The sequence below is a fragment of the Phacochoerus africanus genome, chromosome 7 (assembly GCF_016906955.1).
Source record: "Phacochoerus africanus isolate WHEZ1 chromosome 7, ROS_Pafr_v1, whole genome shotgun sequence".
Lineage (NCBI taxonomy): Eukaryota > Metazoa > Chordata > Mammalia > Artiodactyla > Suidae > Phacochoerus > Phacochoerus africanus.
Genome location: NC_062550.1, coordinates 73,706,928 through 73,721,868, shown reverse-complemented (window position 1 = coordinate 73,721,868; position 14,941 = coordinate 73,706,928). Strand labels below are relative to the sequence as shown.

General features: G+C 53.8%; 1 protein-coding gene across 10 annotated transcripts in view; it reads left to right on the top strand.

Moving 5' to 3' along the window:
* The window catches only part of MICAL3 (microtubule associated monooxygenase, calponin and LIM domain containing 3), a 245,007-nt gene that overhangs the window by 196,341 nt on the left and 33,725 nt on the right, over positions 1–14,941 (top strand). For all 10 annotated transcript variants that reach the window (XM_047787942.1, XM_047787944.1, XM_047787943.1 and 7 more), the window contains 2 exons: positions 11,867–12,062; positions 14,662–14,888. In XM_047787942.1, coding sequence (XP_047643898.1) covers positions 11,867–12,062; positions 14,662–14,888 — 423 coding nt within the window. The remainder of the gene's footprint in view (positions 1–11,866; positions 12,063–14,661; positions 14,889–14,941) is intronic.

Below are 14,941 nucleotides of genomic sequence, written 5' to 3'. Positions count from 1 at the left end.
GGGGCCACGCTGGTGATTACTGGAAAAATCCTTACAGTTGGGTCAGAGCTTGTGTTGCCTCTTCTGTGTTCTTTACCTCTGTCTCTGTACTTACCCGCTCACTGTGGTTATATATTAATCGCATGAAATTGTCCCTAATATGTGTATTAAGTGATCGAGTTCCTCTTCTGTACCTCTGTAAAATACCAATACTATTCCCACTGTATCACTGCTGTTACATAATGTCCTTGCCTGCGATTATAGGTCTTTGGTAGTCACTTTATATTAAGGAGCCCTGGTTACCAGAAGGGCTTAAGGCCCTACACTCAGACCACAGCATCTCTGAGGTTCCAAAGCTGCCTTCCCTGTACCTTGGGTCCCAGCCAGCTCCCTGCGAAAGGCCGGTCCCTGGAGCACCAGAAGGATGTGGGCCCCAAATAGACAAGATGCCTGAATACATATGTTTGCTTTCTGTTCTGTTCTTTCAAGGTGATAAAGCCGGGCAGGCGTGAAAATGGGTTCCAGAGAGGGTGATCCTCCTGGCCTTGGCAGCTACTCAGAGGTCAACCCTAGAGAGTGCGATTAGGTGGCCTCATGCTGGACCTGGGGAAGAGAGTCTATAAGACACTCAGCCTGGTGCTGAAGGAGAAGAGCTGGTGCTGATTGCAGTGCAGTTGAAACAGCCTGTTTATTCTTATTTCCATTTTCTAGAACTGAGTCAGGATCTAGAAAGACCAGGTTTCCCTCCCACCGCCTCACCAGCCACAGACTTTTCTGGTTAGAAGGGTCTTCCTTTGAAAGTAAACATTCTCGGAGTTCCCGTCATGGCACAGCGGAAATGAATCCAACTAGGAACCATGAGGTTGCAGGTTTGATCCCTGGCCTCGCTCAGTAGGTTAAGGAGCCAGCGTTGCCATGAGCTGTCATGTAGATCGCAGACGTGGCTCGGATCTGGCATTGCTGTGGCTGTGGCATAGGCCAGCGACTACAGCTGTGATTCAGCACCTAGCCTGGGAATCTCCATGTGTCGTGGGTGTGGCCCTAGAAAAAAGACAAAAAAGAAAGTAAACATTCTCCCTGAGTTCAGCCTGATGTGAGTTACTCCAAGCCAGCAACCTCCCTGCCTTGAGTGTGCCCACCTTTCTTAGGGGGTCAGCGTCGCTGGAGGCCCAGTGACACTGGGACTGGGGTGCAGGGAAGCAGGCGACCCTGGGCCCTGGGGTGACGAGGATGGACTGGCCGCAGGCAAGAAGGGCCCGAGCCTTGCTGCCTTCGCTGTGGCTGCTGACAGCTGATGGCTGTGCTCCCTTCGGCTGCAGACACCACGCCAGGGCCCTGTGCTTGCTGAAGTCTCCCTCAGATACAAAAGGGGAGCAAACCTCAAAGTGAGCTCCTTCTGTCATTCCCCCCAAGTAATTATATCAGTTAATTTGCCATCGTAGCTATGGTTACACTGACTCATAGAGAACAGATTGGGAAGACCTATGATGATACAGCCAACACAGAGCACTTATCCCAAGCACTGCCCAGATGCCTTGGGTGTGGACATTGCTTGTCCATTCCTCACCCTGGGCGGTGGGGAAGGTATTTTGCGGATGAGGACCTCAGGGGGGCTGAGTCAAGGGCATGTAACTCACCATGGTGGTGCCAGGTAGAGTCTGTATGTGAGCCCTGGGGCGTCGTGCCCTCCATGTCCCTCCTCTGTTCTCTGGCCTCAGCTCATCCACACTGGGGCAGGGGGAAGAGTGCCGTGTCAGCTCCACAAATGATGACTTTTTAAAAATGCGCACATGGGAGTTCCCGTCGTGGCGCAGTGGTTAACGAATCCGACTAGGAACCATGAGGTTGCGGGTTTGGTCCCTGCCCTTGCTCAGTGGGTTGACGATCCGGCGTTGCCGTGAGCTGTGGTGTAGGTTGCAGACGCGGCTCAGATCCCGCGTTGCTGTGGCTCTGGTATAGGCCGGTGGCTACAGCTGTGATTCAACCCCTAGCCTGGGAACCTCCATATGCCGCGGGAGCGGCCCAAGAAATAGCAACAACAACAACAACAACAACAAAAATGCGCACAAATGTCCTGTGTAATCAGTGAGCAAGGGTTTGATTATTCCCAGGAAATACATGTCCCCAGTTTTCTAGTAGTGACCTTTGCAAAGGGGGTAGATTCAAGAGCAAAGGGTTTCATCCCCGGTAAGTCAAGGGGAAAATTGGAAGAAACCAAAGGAGAGAATAATGACATTGAATTGACTGTGGATACTGTGAACTGGACCCTTTTTCATTTCCCTCATATCAACTCTCTTTGCTTTTTAGGGCCACATACGCAGCATATGGAGGTTCCCAGGCTAGGGGTCGAATCAGAGCTGCAGCTGCCGGTCTACGCCACAACCACAGCAACGCAGGGTCTGAGCCATATCTGTGACCTACACCACAGCTCATGGCAACACCAGATCCCCAACCCACTGAGAGAGGCCAGGGATTAAACCCACGTCCTCATGGATCCTGGTCGGGTTCATCATAGGTGAGCCACAATGGGAACCCCTCCAGTCTCTTTTTGATTCAATTCATATGAAATCAAGCCTAAAGTTGTCTTAAGAAAAAGCCTAGGAGTTCCCTGGTGGCTCAGCAGTGTGGGGATCTGGCATTGTCACTGCAATAGCTTGGGTCATTGCTGTGGCCCGAGTTCAGTCCTTTGCCCGGGAGCTTCCACATGCCACAAGCACAGCCCCTCACCCCCAAAAGAATAAGCCTAGAATGGCCCTTTCCTGTGTGTCTCCCCGCCCATGTGGCACCTGCCTGCCAGAGCTGAGGGCATGGGGTTGTGTTCAGGGGTGTCTTCGGTGTTGTTCTCTGGGCCTCAGTGTAGCTACTTCTGACTTCGTAAATCTTCCTCTACACTCTCGTTTTACTGTATTTCTTTCAAAGGCACCCGTGACGGTTGAGCTGACGTTTCATTCTCTTACTGCTTTTATAGCTGCCATTCAGTCCTGAAGTAGCTGCCTGTCCAGCTGAGGTGGGGCTGGTTTGAGGAGAGGAGCAGACAAAGGTCTGCCCCTTCTTGTCTTGACAGTTTGAGCAGAATCACCTGAGACAGAGACATGGAAACTCTCACTTGTCCATGTTTGGGCCACTTTGGGCTCCACTCATGTAGAATGACACTTAAGTCTGTCACTGCGATGAGCAGTTTTGGTTTTACCCTGATTGGCACAGAAACGCACAGGCGGTCTGGGCATGTGTACACACAGCCCTGGGAAGGCGTGTCACAACGGGCCCTGCACCCTCATAGAAAGGATGTTTTTGGGAAATGGAGAAAGGAGATTTGGGGACACAGAGAAAGAGATCGTGTTTTCCCACATGGTGTATTCAAGTCTGGTTTTCTCCTTGAATTTGGTGAGCGTGTGCCTGTCGGTTCAGCACCCGGTTTCTGGAGTCCCCGTGCCAGCCTGGAGTCAGACTGACACCCAGTGGCGGGGAACAAGCAGAGTCTTCCTGAGGGCAGCTGTCCCAGAGGACGGGGAAGGGCCGAGACTGGCACGTGCACCTAAGGCATGTCGCCCCGTCTGCGGGCTCTGTCCTGGGCTTCCCTTTTGCACCAGCTGGGAGCCGCTTGCTTGGCGTGGTCGTCCTGGTGGTCCCTGCGCCTGCACCCACATACCTCCCTCTGGCGGCAGAGATGTAGACTGCTGCTCTGTCGTGCCAGCCTTGTCTGTCAGACAGCAGTCCGGGGTCTGTTGGCTTGGCTGGCCTGCTCAGTGAGAGGTGGTGCAGGGCTCCTGGGCTCACCACTGTTGGTGTTCTGGCGGATGAATCTTCCTGTGCGTTGTCAGCTGTTTGCAGTGTCCCTGCCCCTCCCTGTCCAACATCAGTACACCCCCTTCTCTGAGCGTGACAGCTGAAAATGTCTCCTGACACTGCCTGAGGGGGAAAAAAAATCACATGATTGACAGCCACCAGTCTAGACTAAAGTCAGGAAAAGAGAGGACATGGCCTCAATGTTATTGTTCCCCTAGGAGCCCAGGAAAGAGTGCATGAGAAAAACGGAAGTGGTGGGGTCCACTGAACAGCAGTGGGCTCAGTCTGCTACCCCTGTTAACATGGGCACATGCTCCCCAGCGTGCAATGCTTGTTTACATGTAGGCACCTGCACTAATGTTGTGTGTGCTTTTGGGTGCTTTTAGGACATGAGAACAGGATTTAGGGGTATTTTTCCTGCACCACAGTGAACTACCCTCACCCCACAAAGCTTATCCTTCTGTGTTGACCACAGCCTCAGAAAACAGAGCTGGGTCTAAATGGAGCAAGTGTAGACCCTGAGAGAGAAGATGCCAATTTGAGTTCTCGTTCTGCACCTGTTATCCTTGGCTGTTTTCCATCATGAATCTTTCTGAGCCTCAGTTCCCCATCTAATAAAATTATAAAATGGGGGGGAAATGCTCCCCGCTCCTCTCTACTTCATAAGGTTGCTACAAAGAGCAGATAAACTAAGATGCGTAGCTTTATTGCAGAAATATAAACTATGGTCATCATTGGTGGAGATGGCATAGAATGCTGGAATAATCAGAATGAGCGTAGGTTAGGGTTATTCTGCTAACTGGGTGGTGACCTCCCCGCCGGCCTGTGCATCCTGTGTGGTTAGGACAGGACATCCCACTGGGATGTGTTCCCAGCGGCAGAGATTTGGGAAACAGACAGAACAGTAAGAAGGGCTTGCTGCGTCTGGTCCCGAGACAGTGGCCCCGGGGAGTTGGCCCAGACAGCATGTTGAATCTCTGTAGGGTTTGGCTAAATTTGGCCTTGCTTTTCCCTCAGCCTGCGTGGATAGGCTGTGAGGTCATCTCCTAGCTCCAAGACACCCCGGGGGCTCTTCACCATAGTAATGAAAGAAATACAATCATTTGTTAACATTAAGCTGAATTTCAACACCTAAGTTAAGAGTCAGAGGACTGAGCAGGATGATAGCTAGTCTTAAGCAGAGCTAGGGTTACAACCCATGGTCCTGAGGACGTTCAGTTTGACCCACACCGTTGTCTCCCAGGGGCTTCCGTGCCCCCTCACATCTGGTTTTCTCTTTGGGAGTCAGTGCCAGGACAGGTGCTTTATGGGTGACCAGGGAGCTGGGGGACCCAGCTAAGTCACCAGAAAGGGCTCTGCACTCTTCCTTTGTCACCCTGGCACTAAACTTCTTTTCCACGAAGGTCTCAGGGACCAGGTAACAGATGCAAGTTCAGTGTTACCGGGACAAACGTACGTTGCAGGTGGTAGCTGGGGCATTGCTGGAGGTGAACTTAGCGCCTTTCTAAAGATACATCTTCGGCTAGCTAAGGGAATGCTACGCGTGAGATTTTGTATCTTTAACAGGAGCCCATTACCGAGAGCCTTTCTTTGGGAGGTGGGTTTGTGCCTTTTGATAGTCTGATTATGGGCAGAGCCCCAAGATGTCAGAAATCACTTTCCATGGCACAGAAACCAAGCCTGTGCTGGTGCGGTGCAGCTGGCCTGTGAGAACCCTTCACAGCCAGCTTGGCGCACTGGACTGAAGTGCCACCAGGCAGGAGGGGGTGGCCTTTCAACCCGGCATCTAGCGGGAGACCTTCTGTCTTACAGCACCTGGCGAGTGGAGCATGGGCCCTCTCTGCCCTTCTCCCTCCCCTCCACTCTCTCACGCTGGGCCTTGTCTTCCAGCAAGGAAGCTGCTCCCTGGAGCTCAGCTGCTCTCCACTGTGAAGTCCTTCTTTTAGGACATCAGGTCATTTGAGGTGGTCTCTTTTCAGAGAGGAGGCTTCTAAGACATGGGTATTTTCACAGGAATTTCTCTTAGGGAAATTCCTAAGGGGACAGCTACTGTCCTCACAGAGGTGGCATTCCGCCTGTTCTGGGGGCCAGGAACAGCATGGCACTCTTGGAGAGACACAGCTGCTTTCATTGTTCTGTGTCACAGGGAGGAAACTGAGACCACATTGTTGACTGAAAACTATGCACAACCTAAAAGTTGAGAGTTGTGTGTTATTTGGTGGACAGAACTGAGGACATAAGCCCCAGAGGCAGTACCTCAGATGACCCTGAGAAAACTGCTCTGAAGAAGCGAGTGGGAGCTAGAATATGTAGGAGTTTCGCAACAAAGGGCAGGTAGTAGGAACAAAAGATTCCTGGGGGTTTTTTGTTTTGGTTTTTTTTTTTTTTTTTGGTCTTTTTTAGGGCCACACCTATGGCACATGGAAGTTCCCAGGATAGGGATTGAATCAGAGCTGCAGCTGCCGGCCATAGCCACAGCCACAGCAACACAGAATCTGAGCCTTGTCTGCAACCTACAGCACAGCTCATGACAATGCCAGATCCCCAATCCACTGAGCGAGGCCAGGGATCAAACCCGCATCCTCATGGATACTAGTTGGATTCATTTCCACTGAGCCACAATGGGAATTCCCCACTCAAAACTTTATTGAACACCTACTCTAATACCAGACAGGCACCAAGCACAGATGACTGGGTGACCCCTCCCAGTGGAGCCTCTGGTTTGGGGTTGTTCAGGGGAGAGATGGTGTGATAAGAAGGCACTCAAGCCCTTGGGACGAGTGGAGGGGCGCCCTCTGGGGTGGGCCTGGCTTACTGTTCCGCCACCCTTCTCTTCATCTGCATCTTAACATTTCAGAGATTAGCCTCATGAGTGGGTTGGTTGACAGATCACTTACATTTAACTAATTGAACCTCCTGGTCTGTGAGTCGCACCTGTGGGCCATGGTGGAGCACTGAGCTCCAGCCCTGTGCAACATGCCCCTTCTGAGACTTCATATCAGCTGCGTGGAGGTGGGCAGCCAGATAGGGAGAGACAGAATTTTAGCTAGAACTCAGCTCTTAAAGAATTCAGGAGAAGAACAGCCAAACCCCAGTGCTTGTATAAGCCCCCAACTTCCACACACCGAAGAGTGGCTTTTCTGTAGGGTGACCCAGGGTGGAGTCGAATATCTGAGAGATACTGCAACACGTGAAAAATACATTATCAAGAGAGCTACGCAGTGGCCTGGTAAGATTTTTTTAATGGATAGATGGTAATATGCCTTCAAGAAACCTCTCTGCCTTGGCCAGATAGAGTGCTGTGTGCTGGGATGTCCATCTGCCAGAAAAGCATCAATAATAATAGCAGAAACAATTTAATGTTAGGAAGCTAACTTAGAAGCCAAGGTTCCCTGGGATCCTGCAGATGGGGGAGCCCCTCGGCCTTCCTGAGACGGCTCCCCGGGCTGCATGATGTCCCTCCCACCTGGGTGGGTTCCTAGTACAGTTGTGCTTTGTCCCCGCTGGTTCACCCCTCATTGGTCTCTCTGTTGTTTCCCAGCTCTCGGTAATTCAGTATCGCCCCCTTGAGTCCAAGTGACTACTGTTCTCTGTGCCTACATGAAAATGCTTTTGCCCCACAGGAAGAGTAAATAGTTGGTAGCTATGGGGCAGTTAACCGTCCCGCCCCACGTGGTTGAGAGGAAGGAGCACTGGCCACAGAGTAACACTGCCTGGGTGTAGGGTAACACTGTCCACATACAGAGTGACATGGCGCAGGTGTAGAGCAACACAGCCCTGCTGCTGTTTTGGAGCTGCTCCTTGGAGGCTTTGGACCTCCAAAGCCTCCCTGATCATGGGAACAGGAGTGCCTGCGGTGGCTGGCACATGCAGCAGGTCGTCATGGCGCCCCATGAAGGTTCATTCCTTCATCATCCACCTCACAAGCCAAGAAGTATCGGACACTGTGAGTCTGCTGGAGGGTCGATGCGCAGGGCAGGGGCGCAGGGCAGGGGTCCCCTTGCCATTGCAAGGCATGGAAATATCTTCCTGTGGCCCCTTTTCATACTGAGCTGCAGCACTTGCAGAGCATGCTGCCCCTCTTAGAATGAGAAGGCTCCAGGACAGGCATAAGAATGTGAACCAAGGGGCTCGGGGTGGGGCAGTGGGGGTGGGGGGCGCCCAGGTTGGTGGTCCCAGGCGACTTCTGATAAGCAAAGAAAGGCCTTTGCGAAACTGATTTATAAGCTGCAGGGCCTTTTAACAGCCCCAGGAAACCTGTCCTCCCTAGACTGGGTTTCTCCTCCTGCCACAGACACCACATCCCACTGCCCAGCTTGACTGGAGCAGTGATGAAGTCCCCAGACAGAGAGTGTCCCTTGCACTGTTGCAGAAATAGAGGCCACGGTGGCACTCGTGCATGGCATGTGGCCCACCCGCTTCTCAGGCCACTAAGCAAGTCATGGGGTGATGAGCTCGACGTGAGGTGGGGAAGTGAGCTGGTCCCCAGGCCGAATCTTACTGGGGTACAACAGCCCAGCTCATGTCACAGGGCCCAGCTGCAGTGGGTACGTCCCATGGGCTATGCCCCAGGGAGAAAACCATCTGGGCTGGACGACGATTCTGCTCTCGAGTGGCCACCACGGCCCCAGGTTTCCTCTGTGTCCCCAGTGGGTGAGGAGGCACAGGAGGGTGGAGCAGCTCTGTGGTTCCTGCAGCACAGAGCCCCTTAGACCCCTGAGAGGACTGAGTACCGTGGAGGGCACCCTCTCCCCAGTGTGATTCTGTTGCTGTTTCCCAGGGCAGTGAAGGGCAGCATGAGTCTCTGGCGGTCTGGTGAGTCTCATTATGGGTCTGGTGAGTCTTTCTCCTGGAGTTTTCATCTTTTTTAACTCTTTCCTGTAACCTTGTCACTCAGATCTTGTCCATGGCTTGGTGCTTTCTTTAATGGGCAGGCATGTGAGGAGGGCATCTGAACCGACCCTGATCTCCCACAGCAAAAATCCTTGGCATGCAGATGTTCCCGGGCCTGGGGTCGAACCTGCACCACAGCAGTGACAATGCTGAGTCCTTAACCACTAGGCCACCAGGGAACTCATCTGTAGCTTTCGATAAGAGAGAAAACCTTTCCTCCTCCCGGGGTACCAGTCATTTCGAATTGCAGGGCCCTTTCTTGTTGGGGCACAGCCACTGTTGACACCTGACCCACGGGGCTCTCCTGACAGGTGAGTGACACCTGGAGTCTTCGAATGCAAGGACTTTGCCTGCTTTATCCACTGTACCTGAGCACCTAGGACAGAGCCAGGCTGCAGGTAGGACGTCGGAAGACCATGTCTATGTATAGACCCAGTGTCTGTCCTGCAAGGAGATACGGGAAATAGGATAAAACGGTTTCAATTTGCTGCCTTAACTGAGTCCTTCAGACCTTCAAGTTTCCCTCAGGCTTCCCGCCGTAAAGGAGGAAAGGGAGACGGCGTGGGAGACAGGCCCTGGGGTCCCGTCTCTCAGGTAACCCCTTCACAGTCACCCCAAGTCCTAAGTTGTCTTCAGCTGCTGTATCCACCTGGTCTTGGGGCTTTGTCACCACTGCTTGGGGACAACAGCCCTCATACCCCACCAGGAGTCAGACAGACACAAATAAAGGCTTTAGTACATCAGCTGAGAACAGGTTGTCCTATTAGGAAAATATGTCTTTCAGGGTGATGTACAGAGCTCGTGCAGGCAGTGACTGTTCCAAAACAGAACCCTGAGGTCAGGCCCAGAGCCTTTTTCCTATTTAGGATGTGACCCAGATCCTGGGAGCTGGAATTGGCCTCCAGCGACCTGAGATCCGCCTGCCCAGACTTAGCAAAGAGTCAGCCTGGAAGTTATTCCAAATCTTTGCCCCACTTTTAGCTGGAAAGTCCCTGAATGTTGCTGCCCCAAAAGCACGTGAGGTGGAGAGGCTGAGGGTCTTTGCCAGCTGGCTGACCCCACTGGTTTACTCTGATTTTCCAAATGGCATCTTTCGTCATGTGTACATCTGCCCTCTTGCTCTCCTGGGCTCCTCCATAGATGACGAAACAGTAAGGGCCTGGGGGAGGGTGGTCCTGTGTTTGTCACGGCGTTATAGCCACTGCTGAGGCCATTGCCTCTATTACTTTCTCCAGCATCCTAGTGTGTCATCACCATCTGCTTAATCTATACAAGTGGCTCTTTGCTCAGGACAGAGTATCAAGATTGCTGCTTTTGTTGATTTCTTTAGTATCTCATGGCATTTTGAGGTTGTGGCCTAGAAACGTTGGGCATATCCTGGCAGTTGTGAGTTTGGGTACCACTTGGTGCCATCTTCCCTTTGGGGACCTAGAGCTGAGGGAACAACTTCCTGCTCTCCCTGGTCGCTGAGGGTGGCAGGAGCCAAGGGGCCTGGGGTCCTGACCAGTGAGTGACCCTACTCTTCCCATTGTTTACAAAGTCCAATTATCATGGCCCATGGCCCAATCCCCTTTCTGTGGGGATTGATGCGTGAATGGCCTGAGCATTCCTGGCTTCTTTCTTGTTGGTTGTGGCCAACAAGACGTCCCCCCACCTCCACCAAAGTCCTAGACTCTGGGCTTGGGGCTGGGTGACCCATCGTTCCTCGGAGCCTGTGGAAACTCCAGAGAAGTGACCCTAGGAGGAGGACAGGAATGTCATTCCAGATGCCAGGTGCTCTGCCCTGTGAAGCTCTGGGTCCTTCATCTTGAGAACTGGGGGAGGAGATTGTGCAAAGACCCTGCAGGGGAGCACGATGCTGGGACAGCCCACCAGTGCTCTTAGCTGACGCTGTCCTCCTGGAATTCAGATCACTCACAGGTGACCTTGGGCAGCTTACTTACTGTCTCTGAACTTCAGTTACCCCATTTTCAAGCTGTCACCTGCCTTAGAGCTGGTGAGGCTTCTCTTGGGACCCCCCGAGTGGGCTCTGTGCCCCTTACACGACTCCTGTGGTCCCACATGCGTGTGTGAGTCCTGACACTTGTGCGTCACCCGGAGCATTTCCCATGCGGACCGGACCGTCTCTCCAGACCCGCCTGCGGCTCTCCGAGCAGAGAGCGTTTCACCTGTGCGGTTCCTGGCACGCAGCACTCTCGCCTGTGAGTGTATTTGTTCTCTACCTTGAAGTTGCTTGGTCAGCTGGTAACGGGAGTTATTTTCCCTTAAGTGACAGTTCTTACTCTGTTTATTCTTCCCTCTGAGAGGAATCCTGGCTCTTATTCCACATGTACAGAATCCCCCAAACTTTGTGCCTCCCATTTAGTTCCCTTTCCATTTAAGAGCACTTGTCAAAAATGGGACGGGAGGACAGGACCCAGTGGTGTTAGAATTGAGACCCGAAATTCACTCCTTCCTCCTAATAACCCAGGGTCATGGGGATTGTCCCTGTTGCAGGTCAGGAAAGAAGCTCTCAAGGTTGAATAACATTCCTAAGATCCCTCAGCGGGTCACTGGTGGAGGCTCTTGTCTGAGCTGGTCTCTCTGACTCTTCACCCACATGCAATGTCCTGTGACCAGTGGGCCTCTGTTGCCTGAATGTGGGGTCACAAGGTGCATTGGCAAGAGCAGTGATGGCGATGGGGGAGCTGGAGGGACATGGTGTTAAGAAGACGTCTGAGCCCTTCTGAGTCCTGGCTGGACTCCGAGGGTACAGTCGTGGGGCCCAGCATTGCCTGCCATGTTCCAGTGGACAAACAGCGTTTCCCACAAATCTAAGCACGATTCAATAAACCACGATGTGAGCAGCTCTGCAGAAGAGCTCGCCCAACCCCCTCAGGGGACCAGCCAGAGGCAGTGCTTGAGCCATGCCTGGCTCCTGGACTGTGGGGCAAGGGCAGCCGGGAGACACCTGGCCCCATACCCCACCTCTGCCCACCACTCCTTGGCTGTCACTTCCTATAGGGCAGACATTTGGTCTCTGGTCTCCTCCCCTCATACCAGCATCCTCGGGACTCCACCAGACCCCAGCCTGTTGACTGCTGCCCATGTCTGGCTCCCTGGCGTCGAGGGGCCGCTCTCTCCTTCCAGGGAGAAAGCCCTTCCATCAGTGCTTCCTCTAGCGTCTGCATCCCTGGTCCTAGAACTCTGCCTCTTGCTTGTCTTGCAGGTTCCGGTGTGAATGGCCTAGAGGAGCCCAGCATCGCCAAGCGGCTACGGGGCACCCCAGAAAGGATTGAACTGGAGAACTACCGTCTGTCGGTGAGGCAGGCTGAGGGGCTGGAGGAGGTGCCCGAGGAGACACAGGCTGAGCACAACCTGAGCAGCGTGCTGGACACAGGAACAGAGGAGGACGCGGCCAGCAGGTCAGCCAGCGGGGACGTGGAGCCTGCAGGGGAACCTGGCTGCTGAGCCAGATCGTCTAGGTTTGAGTCTTGGCTGTGACGCTGAGCAGGCTGCCACTTCGCTGTCAGTGAGATGGGGCAGCACCAGTGCCTTCCCCAGAGTCGGGTGCGGATCCTGGGGGTAGAAAGTGCTTAGAACAGAAGGTGACATGTGTGAGTGCTTGTCGGTGGCAGCTGTCAGTGCTTGGTGGTGGCAGACCTCTGCACAGACTGTTTCCAGAGGACTCTGCATCCATCACACTCATTCCTCCTCCAGGACCCTGTAAGTACTTAGGAATGTGCATCTTGTCACCTGATAGGCAAAGACACTGATGGTGACCAAGTCTAGAATCGAGGACTGACTGAGATTCAGAGTCAGTTTTTCTGGACCAAGTCTAGGGCCCTTCCTGTGTCCTCTGCTGCTGGGCACTCCCCGTCCCCATCTTGATAGTCAGATTTAGTACTTACTGAGCATCGACTGAGGCCTTACCACTGCTCTTCACTGAAAAGGAACAGAAAAACTCTGCCCTCAGGTGTGTTAGGGGGAGAGGGCTTCCAGTGGGGGCAACAGTGTCCCTGGGGGCGGTTCCCTGGAAGCAGCACTAGGGCTGGAACCAGGAACCAGGGGCTCTGTGACAACTCAACCCCAGGGTGCTGTGCAGTCTCAGGGAAGCTGCTCCACCTCCCTGGGCTTTTTTCTTTCTCCCACGTGTAGAAAGGAGCAGAAACCCACATCCCAGGGCCATGCACAGGGCACAGTGGGTGTAGGCCTGGCCAGTGCCGGTGTTTAGTTCACGCTGAGCCATGGAATGCATGCTCCACACACTCCCGCCTCTGTCCCACAGGCCTGGCTGGGTCAGTGCATGAGGTCACTGCTCCACAAGAGACCCCACAGGGCCAGAAGAGCACGAGACAAGCAGATGGAACAGATTCAGGCAGGCCAGACCCCACAGGCCCAGGGTGGGGCGCCTGCCGGGCTGACTGACAGCACCAGACCCTGGGTACCTCTAGAGCTATGAGAGAGAGAGAGAGAGAGAGAGAGAGAGAGAGAGAGAGAGAGAGAGAGAGAGAGAGAGAGAGAGAGAGACACTGTGTGTGTGTGTGTGTGTGTCTTTTTTTGCAGGGAGGCAGTGGGGTCGAATTGGAGCTATAGATGCCTACACCACAGCCACAGCAATGCAGGATCTGAGCCATGTCTGTGACCTACACCATAGCTCATGCAACACCAGATCCTTAACCCACTGAACGGGGCCGGGGAGCAAACCTGCGTCCTCGTGGATACCAGTCGGGTTCGTTAACCACTGAGCCACAGAAACACCAGAGCAGTTTTTTTAAGTTCCCAGGATGTTCTTGGAGGGTATTTGCTGGCAGAGCCACCTCTGGAGCCGCCACTGGCCTGGCTTCCCCACAGAGCCTCCCTCACAGGCCCATGCTCCTGCACCAGCCCCTCGAGGACACAGTGTGCCAGGCTCGGATGAGGGCAAGCTCTCCTGAGGTGGGGGTGGAGGGCCGGCCTCGGGTGATTCAGTCAGACCTCTGTTCTGCATCAGTAGCGTTGCCTGCATTGTGATCTATAAACCGGAAGATTATGGGGCAAAAGTTAAGGTCACAGAGCCAGGCTTTGCAGGGAGGCTGAGTCTTGGCCTTCCTGGCAGGCACAGTAGAAGTACATGAAGGCAGTCAACACCAAATGGTGCAATAAGTGCTCCTCTTAAATTCACATTATAAACGAGCACTAACTTAAGCTGATATGTGAAGTAAAAATGGTCTCATAAGAGTGAAGCATCCAGAGTTGGCCTGTTTTCCCAGGGAAACCGTAAGATGCCACCCTGAGCAATGAGGGCATTTTTCAGCCCTCTGCCCTTCCTTGGTGAAACCATAGACCTGAAGGTGAGAATCAACAGTTTTAAGGAACTGACCAGTCCCACCACAGACTCACTCTGACCCTTACCTTGGGCATCTGCAGTGGGGGCAGCAGAGCAATGTCCGGGACTTGACGTCCAGCTCTGCCCCCTGCTAGTTGTGGCAAGTTTCTTAACTCCTCTTGCCAGCTTTTCCTCCTCTGCAGAGGACACTATACCTCCCAGGTTTGCTTAGAGGATGAAGTCAAATCAAGCAGTGGGCACTGTGCTGGTGCCCACGGGCAGTTCTGTAATCTCTGTCTTACCTCTAGCTCTGAGTGCAACTCAGGTGCCCCCACATGGAGGGCCAGGCCAGGCTTTCAGAGCAGGCGGGTGCTCAGCACCAGGCAGGGCGTCTGGTCGCCCCTTGGCGCAGGAGGCTTGTACGTCTTGGCAGCACCTCCTGGCCCAGAGTGCTGCACACCTGGGCCCTGCTTGTCAGGAGCGATGCCTGGGGCTCCTTTCCCCAAGAGCGGCCCCCTCCTTCCCACCCAAGCTCCTCTGCCTGAAAGGGGGTTCTCTCCACTGGGTCCCCAGGGTCGTGAGCTTCTATCATGTGACCCTGAGGCCCTGAGCCCTCGCCGTGCCTCCACTGTCCACTCCAACTGTCCCTCAGGTGCTGGCTTGTCACGGCCCCCATCTGTCACACACTCACTTTGGCCCTGTGCTCGTTCCTGCAGCAGCTCTGAGTCCGAGATGGAGGAGGAGGAGGAAGAGGAGGAGCCCCCACTGCCCGCCTCGGACCTGGGCGGCGTTCCCTGGAAGGAGGCTGTGAGGATCCATGCTCTTCTGAAAGGAAAGAGCGAAGAGGAGCTGGAGGCCTCTGGGAGCTTTGAGCCTGGGGACGAGGACGATGAGGACGAGGAGGATGAGGAGGAGGAAGAGGAGGAGGACGAGTCCAGTGAAGGTCAGAGAAAAGTCTCTCCTCCTAACCCTGAGGCCCTGCCGAGTGTGGAGGTT